The following is a 17,037-nucleotide window of genomic DNA, read 5'->3' as shown; positions in this document are numbered from 1 at the left end:
CTTATGGAGAATGGATTTGATGAGCAGGTGATTGGAGCAGCTCCAAAGCAGATTATGGAGAACATCATAACTGTGAAGGTACAAACAAAACGTTGATGTCAATAGATATATATACACATATACTCACATGCAATGTACTATTTTATAGTTATGATTCATACAAACAGCATGAAGTAGGATTCATAAACAAATACTATGTCATACTGAGCATGATGTACACAAACATATGACATGCTAGTGATGATGATGCAGTAGATTAAATAGTGATTAGATGTGCATAACTTACTGGATCTGCGTTGAGTACCAAAGTGCAGATCGAGATCCAAGTATTTCACCATGTCAGTGAGCTTGTCGTAGTCTGAATCCTCGCCGAGCTAAACATAGACAAGGACACGCTCTGTACTCTCCAAAGGCACAGTCAAGGTTTTGTAACCTATAAGTAGATGTCTAAAAATATGTTTTAAAGACAGTGTTCTACACAAGTGCAAATATCAGACTTTATCCATGTCTGAAAGGGTTGTAGAGTAGGACATTTTGGTAAATATAAGCAGCATGTATTCTATTTACAAAAAAAAAGATTTTTGCTCCGATGACTCATCAGAGACACAACAGAACAGATGAGTAGGTTTTTCCAAGTATGGCAAGTAGGTGGAGTGAGAAAACTCACAGGCAAGGTGGGAAGACTCACAGGTGAGGTTACAATTTCACACCAAGAGGTTTTACTTTTAGTTCAGTTACCACGGTTCAATAAACCACAAATGTGATTCGTATCAAAATTATTCTCAAGTGTCATTTATTGTTTATTTTATTTACTGCATTTGAGAATAAGAGCTCACCACTCACCTGACCCCATATGGTGCCCTCAGAGTTCTCCACCTGCTCCCAGCGCAGCCTCTTCACGCTCATGTGGTTGGTGTCCGAAGCGTGGTGGCCTGGCTTGGGCAGCGGAGGCGGGTCACAGGGTGGGGGCAGGGGTGGAGGTGGAGGCGGGGGTGCCTTGAAGGATGATCAAACAAGATATTCTCAATAGGGGAATAGAATATTGTTCTTGTATGTAACGTGTACAACAATCAGTTGTCTTGTTCCCCTCTGCTTTCCAAAACCTCAAGGGATGCCACGTGACAAAATTTAGGTAAACATGAGTTGTTCATACAGTATATTCTCCATCACTTGCAGCAAACACAGTGAATGTCCAGTTAGACTTGGACCTAAGACAGCTCAACTGTAGATGTGATCACTCTGAAGACTGTGTGCTGATGTTTGAGCTGAAACTGTCTGCTTGAGATGTACCTTCTAGCTCATTTCTTTTTAAAAATAGGCAGATATTTGAGAGTTATTTTCATCGTGCCTTTCTGATGTCTGTGTGGAATCTGTGACAGAAGCAAAGAGTGGGTGAATTGCTAAAAAGTTGTCTATTCTGTCAAATCTTAAGAAGGTCTTCTATTTTCCAAAGACAGCTCAAGAACTTTAGTCGGAGTGGTAGCCTGCATGATGCCACTTCTTTTTTTTCTATCTGTTGCTAGGCACTCATTGCTGTAGTACTGCTGCACTGTACCTCTCTGTGTTGTCATCTTTTATACATTTTCTGAGAGATAATACAATTTAATGTTTCATTCCAGATGAATAAATCTAAAAGTGAAAAAATGAAACTGTCCTCATCACATTTTTTAGATGAACAGATTAGCTACAGTCCCAAAAATGCAGATGTTACCTGCGGTGACTTGTGCTCCGATCGCAGGGTTTCATAGGTCTTAGTGTGGGTGGGGAGGGAGGAGTGAGAGGCCGGAGGCTGGGAGAGCAGTGAGGAGGCCGTGGGGCCTTGGGTCTGGGATGGGCTGTGATCCTCCAGGGACGGCGGTAGCGGGCCCTGGTAGCTGTGTTGGTGGTGGAGCTGGTGGTGCCTTTGGAGGACGAGGTGGCTCGGCCTCAGCACCTGAGGGGAGGGCTGGGGGGACGGCTGGCGGATAGGCTGGGGCTGGCTGAGCTGCCGTGGGAGGTAGCTGGGGCGGGACGGCTGGGACGAGCGCAGAGTAGTGCAGGCCAGGGTGGTGTGGCCGTGCGAGAGCCGGGTGGAAGTGGCCTGGAAGCGCTGGTGAGTCTTCTCCGCTTCCTCTGTGGTGTGGACCACCTTGTGTAGAGGAGAGCGGCTGGACAGGAGGGTCCTGGGAGGGGGTGGGGGAGGAGGGATGATGGGGTGGTGGGGCTGGAAGGGCATCCGGCTGCGGGGGATGTGCTCCGGGGAGAAGCGGATGGGCGGCAGGGGGTCGGTGAACTGGAGAGGAGGGGGTATCATGGACTGGAAGGGCGGGGGAGGTGGGGGGCTCTGGGTGGGCGGTGGTGGGATGTGTTCAGAGCCTGAGGAGTAGGTGGGAGAGGAAGCCTCGTCGCTGCTACTGTGATCCTCACTGCTGGCGCTGCTGAGCTGTCGAGGCATGAACCCCAGGTCCTGTTCATCCTGGAAACTCATCTGGAGGGGAGAGAGCTACACAATCAGACCTTCTGAAATTTAAAAGAGGATCCTAACTCTTCTTAGTTTTACACTCTTGCTTATCAATATGCTGTAAATCTGCTGTGATTCTAGTTATTTTTAGGCTCATTTAGGCTCTGAATATTTGTTACGTGCACTGTTGGATATCTAGAAACAGAAACTTAATCTGCTGCACCTCATTAAAAAAAGCTGTCAACTAAATGCTTTAATAGTAAAACTTATGTTAATTGTAAAAGTGCAAAATTTATTATTTTTTTTACCTGCTTATGGGACAAAAATGCCATAAAAAGCAACAAAATAGAATAAAAGAAAATAAAAACCTTCTAAACTATGTGATTTTAAAACACATGCACTTAAATATGATTAGTACCTACCCTATCTATGGTATGGAACACAAGAAATGTACATAATGTGATAAGTTTGCTGTTAAACACTGGAAACAAATCTAAAAAGGTAAATAGCCTTTTAAAAGCTGTCACACTGAGTGCTACTCTCCCCATTTCTGAAGACAAACACAAAACCACCCCGACAACACTGTCATCATGTTTGTTTGATGAATTAACTTCAGCAAGCACCTTATTATAACCTTAGATCTCTAGTCAGGAGCAGGCAGGCATAATTAGACTCTACTGTATGACCGAGTAGTTTAATCATGTTTTACTTACAGGCACACCTCTTCTTCTGAAACCATGACAACCACCTTGATATATCTGTTCATGTAACACAAGTGTTCATTGTAGCACACATTAGAGCTACTCTAATGTCAACATGCAACACTACAACGTCATTACTTCCAAATGTGAATTTGCTTATTATTTGATAATAAGCAAATGCACAGACAGTAAGATTATCTATTAATGACACTATATGTAACATTTTAGCACCAAAAATGCAGTACCACAGTAACTATGAGACATTAGTATAATTACCACAAATACCTGTGGTCTCTACTGGCCTCTACAGTCGCTACTCACACTGTGTGCAATTGTATCAGATTGCATGGAAAATATGCAGTATGCACAGAGAAAGGGTGCTGTTCTGTTCTTAAGCCCAAAAATTCAGACTTTGTGGGACTGAAAGTAATAATAGTGCCATGAAATGTCATCTGTTTACAGTAATTATACTAAGGTGTCAGATTTAAACTGAAATAACATACTGGTATCTAAAAATGATAAATAATAATAATCATTTATATTCTATAATACTAACATCCTAAGCTCAAATTTTGAAAAAGCATATTAACACACATATACAAACAAAGCATGTACTGTATGTGTATGTAAAACTACAGCTGATGATGCTGTTATTTGGAGGCGGGTCTTCCTCACCTCCTCATAGTCGTTCTCGCCGGGCACAAAGTCATCCACCAGAGTGACCGGGTGGCCCAGCTGCTCGCTCAGGGCATCCAGGAACTTGTCTGTGTCACGGCTGCGTGGTGGGCGGGAGAAGGTGAACAGCTTCTTGCGGTGGGTCAGCGTGTTGAGACCTCCGTCCGAGTGCTGAGGCGAGGCCGGGGGGCTCTCCAGGCTGACGTAAGGGTTGGAGTCCACGCTGCTCTGGTGGTGGATCTCGTACACAGGAGTGGGGAGAGGCTCCTTCCAGGTCAGGGACAGGCCGGATTTACGAGTACCTTTGAAAAAAAAAAAGTAACTGAAGATATCTGCTGTTGGTGTAGAGCATTAATTCAGTGAAAATCACACTGCAGATGTTTATGCTACTTAGTTTTTTCAAGAAATTGTGTGACATTCTTGTCGCCTGAAGGATCATTTGGTTTGAGAGGTTCCCATGGCAACAAAAAGATAAATTGCATGCTTATATGCACATATAGATTGTAGAATTTGAATGAGTTATAACTCAAACACATTCAAAAATCAGTGGTTCTTAAGCCATGCTCACACCAGATTCTTGTTTAACTCGTGTAAACATCCACATGAGCATGTCATCAGTCATGTGCCATCCAGGCCCAAAATTATGCAGTTTTTGCTAAATACTATATCTGACTTCAATAATTCCTTCTGAAAAGACATTGGGTCCAGATGGCAAATGGCTCTGAACCATTGATGAAAGCATGTGTCTGAAAGCATGTGTGGATTGTGTGTGTGTGTGCATGCAATTGAGTGTTTGGGTATGTGTGTCAGCCCCAGAGTACCTGTGAGAGGGGGGAGTGTGAGGGGGGAGAGAGAGCGCCCGTAGGCCTCAGTCTGTCCCGGGCCCTCGGGCTCCGCTGAGGAGTCACCGTGCAGCGGAGACACACTCTTCCCTGCGTACACGTTCTCCAGCTCCGTGTACACACCTGTCATCTATGAATGGAGGCATGATCAGCTGGTTAACACATAGTCTCTGTGGTACACTTACTTTGAAGGCCTGCTGCTTTATAGACCTTCAAATAATGTGAGACCAGAGAGCACAGATAACATAACTAGCACTCATAATGCCAGTTGTTGAGTTGCTAGGGCGCTGAAAAGCTGCAGTTATACCTACATGATTGAGGTCAGGGGACTCCGGGAAGGAGGTTCCATCTCCTGACTGCCTCTCCTCCGGGCTGCCAGATTCATCGACATGAATTCCTAAAGCACAATAAAGCATGAACAGTGACACAAGGACATAAGCCTCCTCCTTCCATCCACCTCCAGCTAAGAGGGAGAGAGGATGAAGCAAAGCAGAACAGCGTGGAGGAGCAAAAGGCACAAGCTTGGCTCCAGGAACAGGAGTTAGCAATGGCAATGGAAAACAGGGGAACCCATGAATGAAATATCTGAAGCCTGAAAAAGCCTTAGCTGGAAATAAATATGTGCTTTTGAACTGATAGCTTTGGGATCTTATTGAAAGCAAAGGCAGCTGCGTATGGAGTTAATGTATGAACTGGTGATGACATTTTTTTCTCTTATTTCACCCTCGAGTATCCATAGAGGATACACACATCTTTTTCAGCAACAGCCTCCTGCACGTTTTAACAATTACACTCATTCCCACCTGGGAGCTGACAAATGCACTTATTACATAACACGGCTTCATATGACTAAGCTCTGAGCAGTTCAAGGTGCTCAAGGTAACATTGTTAGTATAGTGACTGCTGAAGGAGGACTCATTTATTGTCTTTACCCAGATTTTCCTCGTATGTCCGGGAACTCCAACTTAAACAATGATGCAATAATATTGAATTAATATTGAAGAGGTGGCTTCAATAAACATACAGTGGCTTTCAAAACAAAGCTGTACAAAAAATACCAGTTTTTCCAAACAATAATACATGCTTATTTTGTAGTTGTTGAGTAAAAGGCAGGCATTTACATAGTGAGATTTAAATGAATTTCTCAGAGTGGCAGACTGTGGGGTAAACAAAGTTTTATTCAAGCTGCTCCTTCTACACAACTAAATTCCTCCTCTGATCGCAAGTGACCAGTGACAATTCATGCTTTAGTGCTTCCCTCTTGGGTTTGTGGGATTGGGTACCACTTGTTTGATACTTGGAGACAGTGTAAATAAGGGCGCTAGCTACAATACAGAATCCACCTGAAATATACTTAATGTTTGTTAGTGGGTGCATTTCTGTGATTGGTTGAAGAGTGGGATCAAAGTCTAAAACTGTTTGGAGTTGAGTGTCAGGTCAAAAGTCAAGACACACTCAATAATATTTAGCATAATTACATGGCTTTGTTGAATACTTGATTCTCATTGGTCAATTACGGCATTCTACGGTCTGTTATTTCTGAATAGCAGACTGCTACAATGAATAATAGACCGTTGCTAAGGACGCAGTTCTGGTCATAGTCTCTGGATGACCATATCCAATCATGTCAATCTGCAGAAAGAAGTCCGGTAAAATTACCAAGTTACCAGTTGTAACATTAGTAACAATTGTGTTTCCAAGTGTGTCAACTACAAAGCCCGGGCAAGAAGGAAACAGATGAATGACAGAAACGTCATAATCTTCAGAAGGCTACAGAGCTTTCATAGATATTTACGTTGCTATGCACGCAGTTCCAACCGTAGAAGCTAACAGACTTTTTTTAATGGAAGCAATAAAATCATTTTTAAATCAATAAAATCATTTTTAAATCAATATATTAGGTCAGATTATGGATTTCTTTAGTAAATAGCCATGTAATAAGCGGGATAATGTACAGCGAGTGGGTCATTATGTGAAAAGAACCCCGACAGGGTGATGCAGGACTTGAATCTTGAATCACCCTGATCCCTTACATATGGTTGAAAGCTCTGTATCACACAGTGTCTAAGAAGACCATGAAAGCTCCTCGTAGCTAGTAAGTGGACCTTGAGTTGAGATTGTCAAACTTCTATTTCCAAGGTCAAGAATGAACTTTCATGCTTAACTATAAAGTGACAATCTCGAAGATTTCCGCAGATTTTCATTTTAATAAATATCTGTTACGTCACTATCTATCACCGAATGAGGTAACACAATGGTTATTGAGCCTATGGTCCCCTGGTGAAAGTCCTTGCATTTGCAGTATTATCAAAGAGTATGATTATTGTGAACTTTGTGTCAATGGTGTCTTTCCTGCCATGCATTCAAATCAGCGGAGCTAATACAACATACTCACTCTTCCTTCATTGTGTGTGAAGTGGCTTATTTTTTTTGAAAAGTTTACTCTTAACGGCTTTTTACTCGCGAAGCTTTTATTGCACGTACAGTAACTGTCTCTCCTGTGCTGCGCTGTGTGTGCAGCACACACACAGAGGGCTGAGCCCTGCCCCTCAGTGCTCCTCAGAGCAGAGGAGACAGCAAAACGCAGTAGAGAGTCTCACACTGAGCTTAAATGAAACAAGTGCACATAAATTAGGTCATTTATGGTCGCGCTTGTGTGTGTGTGTGTGTGCTGCACACAGCGCAGCAGAGGAGAGACAGTGAACCAGGTGAAGTACTCAAGTTGACAACAGCTACACTTGTTATGTTACTCGTTAATTTATTAAAGTTATCCGCGCAAAAGAACAAAACACCTGCAATTACCACTTATCGCCATATGGTGCCGCCAAAGAGAACGAAACAGAGATCTTCGAGATTGCCACTTTAAGCCCTTTAACACAGATGAGAAATCCTAAAAGTGCTCATCAGATCCATCTTTGTGACTACTGCACAAACTTCATCCGCTAATGACCATGTGATACAGATGAAAACCCTTGAAAAAGCTAGTAAGTGGACCTTGAATTTGAAGTGTTTTGTCAGCCCATGTTGTTGTTTTTATGAGCAACATACCCATTCCCAGGTGAGTCCCGATGATGCAGTCATCAGAGCTCCTCTCTCGGATGCTGCTGCGGTATGACGTCCCCGTCACGCGCATAGAGCTGCTCCGCCGGTGGTGCTCTGGACCTGCGTCAGGTTCCAACACAGCTGCAAAACAAACACAGAAAAATACACAGGAATGATGGTGTAAATAGAGAAGAAGTCAGGCTTGAACTCTTGATGGTATATATGGACTGTATATGACATACAGAATATCTACATCAAACAGTAAGATCATGCTTTGGGTAAAGTCACGCTGTTTTTTCAAAGCAGTCAAGCATCTAAATGATTGCTTGCTCATGTTTGTATTCAGAGTTTCCCTCCAAAATGCAGATAATCCCCACATTGTGTGTTTTGGCTCACCATTGCTCTTGATACCCAGGAAACGTGACAGCTTGCCCTGGCAGCGTTCCTGTTCGTCGTAGGTCAGAAGCTGGTAGATGAACTGCCAGATCAGTTGCTTGGCCGGGGTGTCTAACACTGGAAACACATCTACAATCAGGGTGTCCACATTCCTGCAAAACAAACACACAAAATCCCAGTAAACATACACGTTATCTTTATATAACCAACCCGTGTGCAGCTCTGGGTAACTGATTGTCATTCAACGTGAGGATTTAGCTTAGATGTATATTCTCTGCATCTATAATGAGAAATATAGCTGAGAATGTGGTAGAGGATGAAAACAGATTATCAAAAAGTGGGAGGACAGCAGTTTATGCCTTCAAGTGTTTTCCTGTATGTATTTACAGTAGAATTTAATTGGTATTTTTATTTTAATCCTGCTGCATCACATGTTTGCATCAGAAGAAAAAAAAGCGCAAACAATACTGATTCCTGATATTTTCCTCATCAGCAACGCTAATTCCCCATCCATCTCTTAAATACTATCAGTGCCTAATGGGATTTACAAACTTCCTGCTTAGGTATGTTATTTGTTTTCACATTGCTCATTCCTTACTCCACCTCTGTCTCCTGCCTGCATTTTGCCTGCACTGCCTCATATATAGTGTACAGTAAAAAAAAAAACAGTTTCCCAGGCAACGGCTGATTTTCTTTCACTACTTGTCACTGTAAGCTAGCTAGATAATATCTTTGTTACTGCAAAGATGGTTTGACAGATGCTGAAAACTCTCTTGGTAGCGGCCAACCCCCAAAAGTGCAGTGATGTTTCCTGTCAGAGTATTTGAAAGATGATGAAGATGATTATAATGATTATTAAACATGTTATGAATCATGCTGTGACTGTTTGATGCCAGAAGCATTGGGAAGGCTTTGTTCTTGGATTTTGGGAAGTTCCATCAGAATTTCTAATATTCCCAAAATGTTTGTCTGTTTATTGACCCTCTTGTTCCCTCCATCCCACTGACCTGTGCTGGAAGAAGGTCTCCAGGGCCTTGCAGACGGTGTACCTCTCCTGGATGGTCAGCAGGTGGTCCAGCTGCTGGCTGAATGTCCGCCCGTGGACTTTGATGCTTGGTGGAAGAATCTCAGCCACCCACTGGAGAGAACTGAGGGCTGGAGACCTGCACAGTGGGCACAATGGAACATTATCATAATAGAAAGGCCGTTCTGATATTAGTTTCTTAGTCTCAGCAGACCATGAACTACTGATAATGTCAACTCAAAATGTCAGGTTTCTTGTCTACTCACTTGGATCGCGGTAACGTGGTGGGAGCCAGGCTGGGAGATTCCTCTGGGTCTGTTTGGTCAGAGGAGTAGTCAGATGGACCTTCCTCTACAACCAGAGTGGGCATCGCCCCACTGCCCTGCAGCATGGACACCACCTTCTCATGCGAACAGTTCCTACAGAGAGAAAACAAGAAAGTGGAATGTAATGAAATGATGGAGCGAGAAAGAGTTGATTGACTTTAACTATAGTATATAATGCAGATGGATTGAAGTCAAATAAGCATTATGTTATCTACTGCAAGACTTCTAACAAATTGAATCATGTAACATTGAGTTCCTAACCATTTTTGGCTTGTGAACATGTAGCATAAGTCTACCGGTTGTAACCAGTAAAACCAAACAGTAATTCTTTTTTTCCTTGTTATAACTACAGAATTTTTAGAGTCAAAAAATAATTTTTAAAAAAAAGCACAGATTAAAAAAAAGCATAAAAAAATAAACATGCAGAAATATGTTTTTTCTGCTTTCCTACTGCTCACATTTATTTTGTGATTGTGTAAATTTGCCAGAGGAATAAACATTAATCCGTGAAAGCAGAAAGTCAGACTGTGAAATGTGTTGATTCTTGGCTATGAGTCTGCACGGCAACGCAGTGACAAGAGATATAAGTCCTTGTCAGAGTCCTTGTAAGACTCAATTCATTGTTAATTGTTATATTCATGGTACAGAAAGTTAGACCATTCTTTATTTTACATCAGATGGACTGTACTGACAAGTCAAAGCCATGTACTGTATGATTTCAACAAACTGATTAACTTATGCTTTCTATGTAAACACTACACTGAATGCCTACACATATCTTGTACTTGTATTTTCTTTCTCTCTCTCTGCTGAACAACTCCCACTGTTTTCCCGATCACCTCCTACTGCTGCAGCACCGTGTAATCAGGGAGCGCAGCAAAATTATACAGCGCCCATCAAATCAGTACATCAGGCAGCCATGGGAACAGCGCTGTGAGCCATCCCTTCACATGGCTATCGGGGGGGCAGGATGACTAACACTGTTTCTTCTCACAGCATTGAATATATTGGCTGATATATTGGTTGATATACTGTATTTGCTGAGCGCATATAGGTACAATTCAATTTCATCAGCGCTGAATTTCTTATCTCCACTCCCACACTTGCTCTCTGAAATCCAGTAGAAGGTAGAAGGTCAAGAAGTTGTTAAGTCCACAAAACAACTATGACGACTCCCACAACTTATGCTCACGTGTGTCTTGCTGAGAGTTAGTTGAGAAGATCGATACCACTCTTGGTATCGATCTTCTCAGTTAACTCTAGGCAAGAAAGCAAATAATTTGATGTATTTCCCCCCAAATGCCAAACTGCTCAGCCTATTTACAGCACATCTGTCCATGTGTTTTGCCCCAAATTAGCTTTATAATGAAATTAGGTTTTTGTAAATTGTACTTGTTTCTACTATAAAGTTTCCCTTCCATTCTGGCTCCCAAATAAGGAGAGATATTAAATGTGATAATACATTTTGTATAGTGACATATTTTTGAGGGTTTATTCCTGGATGACACATCCATTTTCTCCTGAAGAGGAAGTAGATTTTTTTTTTTTTTTTAATCTAAAAAATGGTGAAATAATGATGACACAGTTCTATGACAAAACCAAATAACAGCTTCATTTGCTCTGTGGTGGATTATCTGGTACTGTGGAACTGTGGAAGCTGTTTCTCATACTGAGTGAGAATAAATGTCACCAGATAGCTTTTCCTATAGAGAAACAAGCCCTGATATCTCTAAATTTACAGCCTAAGTTCAAGAACTTGGACAGTAGGCGAAGACAAAATACTACTACTACTACTGCTAATAATAATAATGATGTTATCCACTAAAAACAGACCTCATGTCTAGTCCATTGAGGAACAGGATACGGTCGCCTGGTTTCAGTCCACATTCCTCAGCAGGACTATCTGAGAGGGAGACAAAGATGGCAGAAAATCAGAGATTGAAAAGGGATCCTGGCACAATCTCACCGGCTAGCAAGGTGCACGGAACAGACGGGCATACCAAGGAAAGATGGTGACTAATGTGATGCTGTCAATCTGTGTATGACATCCAATAAAGCCCATCAACAAACGAGATGATCTCCATGCTAAATCTTATTACATAAGGAAACAGTGCTGTCAAAACAATCCCCAGTAGAATCTGTTCTGATTGGGCTACAACCATCCACCATCGCCTCCTCATCCGTCAGCTCAGCTGCTGTATTTCTCACACATTGGATGTCATGTCACCTTTTTTTAATTTTTTTTTTATACAAAGTCTGAATACAACAAACTATTCATGTGATAATGCAGCAGGTGCAGGTCCCGGCACATTCACAGACTTTATATCACAGAGTTTGTGGTTTCCTACAGTAGTTATCAGTAAAGATCTCTGTTCAGATCACGATGAGAGACATGCTATCCGCCCCCACTATCTCCAGATCAACCTCCATAAGGCCCACTGAGTCAGCCCGCTCTGGCCGCTTCAGCACACAATGGTGGGAGATGATAGTGGGCGGGAACGGTGCTGTCATCATCAAATACACACACACACATACACACACACACACACACACACCTCCCTCCTCACTGAGGAACCTGGCGAAGTCCCTCAAAATTAACTTCACAGCCTCTCTTGTCTGTTGCTTTTGTTGCGGTAAGCCATTACAGTTAATTAGGTGAGCTTTTAATGCAGGATATTTAAAAATTAAAGTAATTTTATAAAGTTCTAAATAGCCAAATACCCCCATTAATATTCAAAAGTAAGTTTGATCTTTCTAATTAAAGGGCAGCTGAGTATATTTTATCCAAAGCAGTGGAAATAGGAAATGCAGGTAAACCAAAAAAAAAAAAATCTGCATTGCTGACCTGAGGGAGCAAATAAACACGTTTTGATGTACATCTATAAGGAAAAGACATTTTAATCTACAGAAGGTGGTAAATGGCTAAATGGTCTGTTGTAAGACTGGAAAATGAGGACAAATTTATTAACCTTAAAGGGATAGTTTGACATTTGAGTCTGATACAGTCTTAACTTAACATTAAGATAAGCTAATCAGCTCCTGGCAATCTCAAAATGTTAAGCTTTTCCTTTAAGGTTACTAAATGTGTCTTTATTGTCCAGTCTTATGACAAACTGGTTAAAGCTAGCTAGCCTGGCTCTCTTTGAGGGTAACAAAATCTGCCTACCAGCATCTCAAAGGCTCACTGATTAACACCTTATATCTTGTTTGTTTAATATGTACCAAAACCAAAGGTTAAAAAAAACACTGTGGTTTAACGTGGGGTTATGTTAAGAAATAATCCTGTATGTATCATTCCCGATTTCCAGTCTTTATGCTTAGCTAAGCTAAGATAATCATCTCCTGGCTGTAGCTTCATGTTTAACGGACACACATGACACACATGGTACTGATTTTAAGTGGTATTCAATTTTTAAGGTATTTCCGAAAATGTCCAACTATTCCCTTGATTAATTATTTTTAGGTCATATCTTGGTTGTAATATGAGTTTAAGTTTGTAGCAGCATTACAGAGCGTGTACTGTATATAGTCCTCAGTAGGAAACATCAAAAATAAAAAGGTAGTCAATCTGAATACGAGGATGCTTTTCTGAGACTCTGCAAATAAAACTATAGGACATTTAAGATTTTTACCTGATAATGTGGATATGCAAAATCATAAGTTAAATAATCAAATTACAGTTCATAATATTGTGATGAAGTGTGAGAAGTGCATGATAACAAGTATTGCTTATGAAAGTAAGATAAAACTGTGATGTTTATACATCTTTTTTATTTATTAAAGCTTTGTTTTTGCTTTTTTAAATCATCAATTTCTACAAAGACAAGTCTATCATCTCAGTATAATGTGATTGCATTGAACATATAAATAAATATAAATCAAACAAGTGATACTTCCAAACTCTAGGAACTTGTCATGAATGTTTTCTGTCACTGACAAAAAAACATTAAACAGGATTTGTAGTATACTTGGACTCCAGATGGATAAAAGTGTGTAAAATCCCTGAATGTAACTGTGTAGCATTGGCTGACGGCTACAAGTGTCTGTTACTGCACAGCACAGCCTGTTCTGAGTGTTTTCCTCTTAACATTACATTGGTGAGTCAGACAAATCAACTTCCTGGTACACTCATAGTCACACACACACACACACCTCCTGATCATCTTCAACCCCCAGCGGCTGGCACCACAACAGACTCACCCACATAAAATACATCCGCCCCCCCTTCACCAGCCAACATAGAACGATGTTTGGGTCAAACCACCACACGCAGAGAGAAGGCGTCTCTCAGTACTGTACTGTACTGTACTGCACTGTACTGTACTTGTGTTTAATATAGAAGCAGTACCTGGAATAACGGAGTCGATGCAGACGGGAGCGTGGCCTCGCAGTGTGAAGCCGAAGGTCTTCTTCCCCCTGTAGACGCGAACGATCCTGAGGAAGAGATGAATGATGGAGAAGCATGGAGAAGGTTTTATGGAGAAGATTTACAGACAGAACCACAAACAGACTTTTTCTCTATAATGGAATCATCACATCACACTCCTCGTTTATATAAAAACCCTTAAACTTATAAATCCTTAAGGGGACACAAAATAAAATATGGTACAGTGTGGTATCTGTGTGTTTTTACCAATAAAACCTAACTAACTGTTATTTTTACTATCGATCAATCTGTCCCATGCCTTTTTGAATCATGGATCAATTGTCTATAAAATGTGAGAAAATTGTGAAAAATACCAAGGTGATGTATCCAAATGTCTTGTTTTTTCCAATTAATAGTCAAAAACTCAATGATATTCTGTTTACAACGATATAAAACAGAGAAAAGTGGCAAATTCCCACATTTGAGAGGCTGGAACCAGAGAATGTTTTGCATTTGACTGATTGTTGCAGATTCATTTTCTGTTGATCCACTTATCGCTTAATCTATCAGCACTAAATATGTCATCATCTAACTGCACACGACATACTCTCATGCTCAATGACGGTTCTGTGAATGGACGGGGAGGCCAGCTGTCTGTGGATGGAGCGATCGCTCACTGCTGTTTACAAGGCTGATTGTACTTAACTTTTGTTTTGATTTGTCACTTCCTGTAGGTGGGAGTCTGAATGAGCGGGGATATGACGCCGTTCTTTACTGCAATCCAACTTTGTGATTTACGTTTCTGTTTTTTCTTACATAACGCTATCAACTAGTACAGCCTCGCACATCTTTCTCTGTGTTTTCCCAAAATAAAAACCATTCAGGATGCACTCAACATAGAAAACAAGATTTGACATTTTGCTGATGATGGTGCTTCGCTGTCATTCGCCCCAGTGGCGGAACCTCCCGTTACATCAAAGAGGAGACACTTATGCTGTTTATCTGCTGTGGGTTGCCATGGAAACGACTCAAGGCAACACTGCCGTGATATGTAAACACGGGGAAGACAAAAACAGACGAAAGGGGAGAGAAAACAGACAAATCTGTTCTTTGATAGCTCTTATGTAAGATGAGCTAAATGCAGATGGGGTGCTGTGTGCGCGTGAGGGGGCTGCGGGGTGTAATGCTTCACAGCCACATAGAGCGACGCAGCATCAGCTTTGAGCACACTTGACAAACTGAGTGTTTGCGACTCTCAGGCTGCTTAAGGCCCCTGCTGATTCCCAGGAACTTCATACCTTTACATCTTTTACATATTACATAACAGCCCAAAAAGGAATCAATCAGCCCCGCTTAATGAAATCCGCTGGGAAATCAACAACTGGCACACTGTGCAGCAGCTCCAGCAGTGACCCAAAAAGACAATTGCCAATCTATAGAGATTGACTTTGTGCATCTACTGTATATTGATAGAAGGTTTTGTCTATATCTCTATTTAGCTACTGTGGAGACACAACAACGTTACACAATCCTCTTTAGGGGAGAAAGTACCAGCACGCAGCACAACTTCTTGCTGTGACTGTGCCACTTATCCCACATGATGTAATCTCTCATTTAACACAATCAGTTCACTCCTATTGTTATGTGACCTTATAATACGGTTACACTTGACATGTTCAGCAATACATTTTCACCTCCACGTGGATGAACACATATCTTGGGATTTAGTTGGTTAGCGTGGTGTGGGAGTGTGGGCGTGCACTGCCACCCCTGTAATCCTGCACTAAGTCCATTGAGGTGTTATTAATTGGGCGGCTGTGTAATCAGCGTGTTTGTGGGTGGAGGATGAGCAGGAGAGTTTGAATGGTCGAGGGCTTTATAACGCTGCAGGATTAATGTGTTGAATAGGAATCAGTTTCAAGAAGCTAAAGACGGTGTTATTTGACTATATGCTGAGTACTTTTGGCTTTCGGCAGTGTAAAAACATACACTGATTTTGGGGTTTTTTTAAGTGCAGCTTTGTGACAAGACTCAGAGAAAAACATTAGCTTTAGGATGGAAGAATCAGAAGATGAGAGGAAAACATTTCAGAAAGGAAAAGACAACAAGGGAAGGTGTGTGTGTGTGTTTCATATACATTTCCAAAACATCCTGCCTGTACAGTAAATATCTGTATAATAAAGTGAATCTTTAGCTGCTGCATTACATGTTGAGATAAATCAAATTCCTACACTAATACAGCACTTAAAACAGAGCCCAAGAGACTCAAAACAAGACCAAAAAAACAACAAATTAGGAGTCATGTGCTCACCTCTGATTGGGTCCGATGGGGGGATGCCCAGGTTTCCCACAGACGGACTTCCTCAAGCCCCTGTCTCTCTCCGCCTCACCCCTCCCTCCGGGCTCCCCTCCGTCCCTGGGCACTGAGCTGGCCCGTTTGGACCCGTGGTGGCGCTCAGAGTGATCCTCGCTCCGACTGCGCCGGACTCTGCCGTGTGGCTCGCTGATGCTCTTGCTGCGGCAGAGCTTGTTGATCACATTCTGGGAGACGGCCTCGTCGAAGCGCTGCCGGTGCTTCTTGGGAATGAAGATTCTGGCGAACATGGTGGCATGTGAGGAGAATAAGAGGGTGATATTAAGTTTTTGTCCACAAGAGTTGCCTCAGAAAAGGAGCAGGAAAGAGGATGGATCTACATCACTGATCCACCTCGATCTTTTTTGAAAACATACAGTCCATAAGCAAAGATCTTTGATTTCCGGTGAAATTACAGCAGCAAGTCAAACATCCAGCACAGGCAGAGATTTAAAAGTGATGAGCAACTCGATCACTGCTGCAATTATGTTTAGAATCCAAGTCAACACTATTTAAGTTCAACAGGCTTCAAGACATTCAAAGAAAAGAAAAAAGGCTTTTGATGGACAGGTGAGGAGTCTTTCCCCCTGGAGGTTACCGCCGTCCCCGGAGAGGAAAAAAGAAAAGAGAAGTTGAATGAGAAGCCAGAGAGAAAAAGATATTTCTCGGAGGAGAGAGACAGTGAGGATATCTTTCTGTCACTCGCTGCTTGCTGGAGTCTGACTGCTGCAGCGTGAGATATCAGAGCCAGAATACAGCAAGAGAAAAAGGTGTGGGAGTGAGCGAGCATGGGATTTCTCCTCTGCTATCTCTCTCTCTCTCTCTCTCTCTCCATCTACAGTATCTCATTCTCACTTTCTCATTCTCCTACA

At 41.9% G+C, this 17,037-nt stretch overlaps 1 protein-coding gene across 5 annotated transcripts in view; it reads right to left on the bottom strand.

Annotated features, from left to right (window-relative positions):
- grid2ipb (glutamate receptor, ionotropic, delta 2 (Grid2) interacting protein, b) overlaps positions 1–17,037 on the bottom strand; it is a 49,497-nt gene that overhangs the window by 6,949 nt on the left and 25,511 nt on the right. For all 5 annotated transcript variants that reach the window (XM_042397442.1, XM_042397446.1, XM_042397443.1 and 2 more), the window contains 14 exons: positions 16,124–16,405; positions 13,795–13,880; positions 11,280–11,349; positions 9,387–9,539; positions 9,104–9,259; positions 8,097–8,248; positions 7,707–7,841; positions 4,970–5,055; positions 4,638–4,788; positions 3,817–4,118; positions 3,154–3,198; positions 1,712–2,467; positions 844–996; positions 287–374 (listed from right to left, as the gene is read on the bottom strand). In XM_042397442.1, the coding sequence (XP_042253376.1) occupies positions 287–374; positions 844–996; positions 1,712–2,467; positions 3,154–3,198; positions 3,817–4,118; positions 4,638–4,788; positions 4,970–5,055; positions 7,707–7,841; positions 8,097–8,248; positions 9,104–9,259; positions 9,387–9,539; positions 11,280–11,349; positions 13,795–13,880; positions 16,124–16,405 (2,615 nt within the window). The remainder of the gene's footprint in view (positions 1–286; positions 375–843; positions 997–1,711; positions 2,468–3,153; positions 3,199–3,816; positions 4,119–4,637; positions 4,789–4,969; positions 5,056–7,706; positions 7,842–8,096; positions 8,249–9,103; positions 9,260–9,386; positions 9,540–11,279; positions 11,350–13,794; positions 13,881–16,123; positions 16,406–17,037) is intronic.

This window comes from Thunnus maccoyii, chromosome 20, assembly GCF_910596095.1.
Source record: "Thunnus maccoyii chromosome 20, fThuMac1.1, whole genome shotgun sequence".
Classification (NCBI taxonomy): Eukaryota; Metazoa; Chordata; class Actinopteri; order Scombriformes; family Scombridae; genus Thunnus; species Thunnus maccoyii.
The sequence above is the reverse complement of the archived record's forward strand: the minus strand, read 5'-3'. Positions and strand labels throughout refer to the sequence as shown.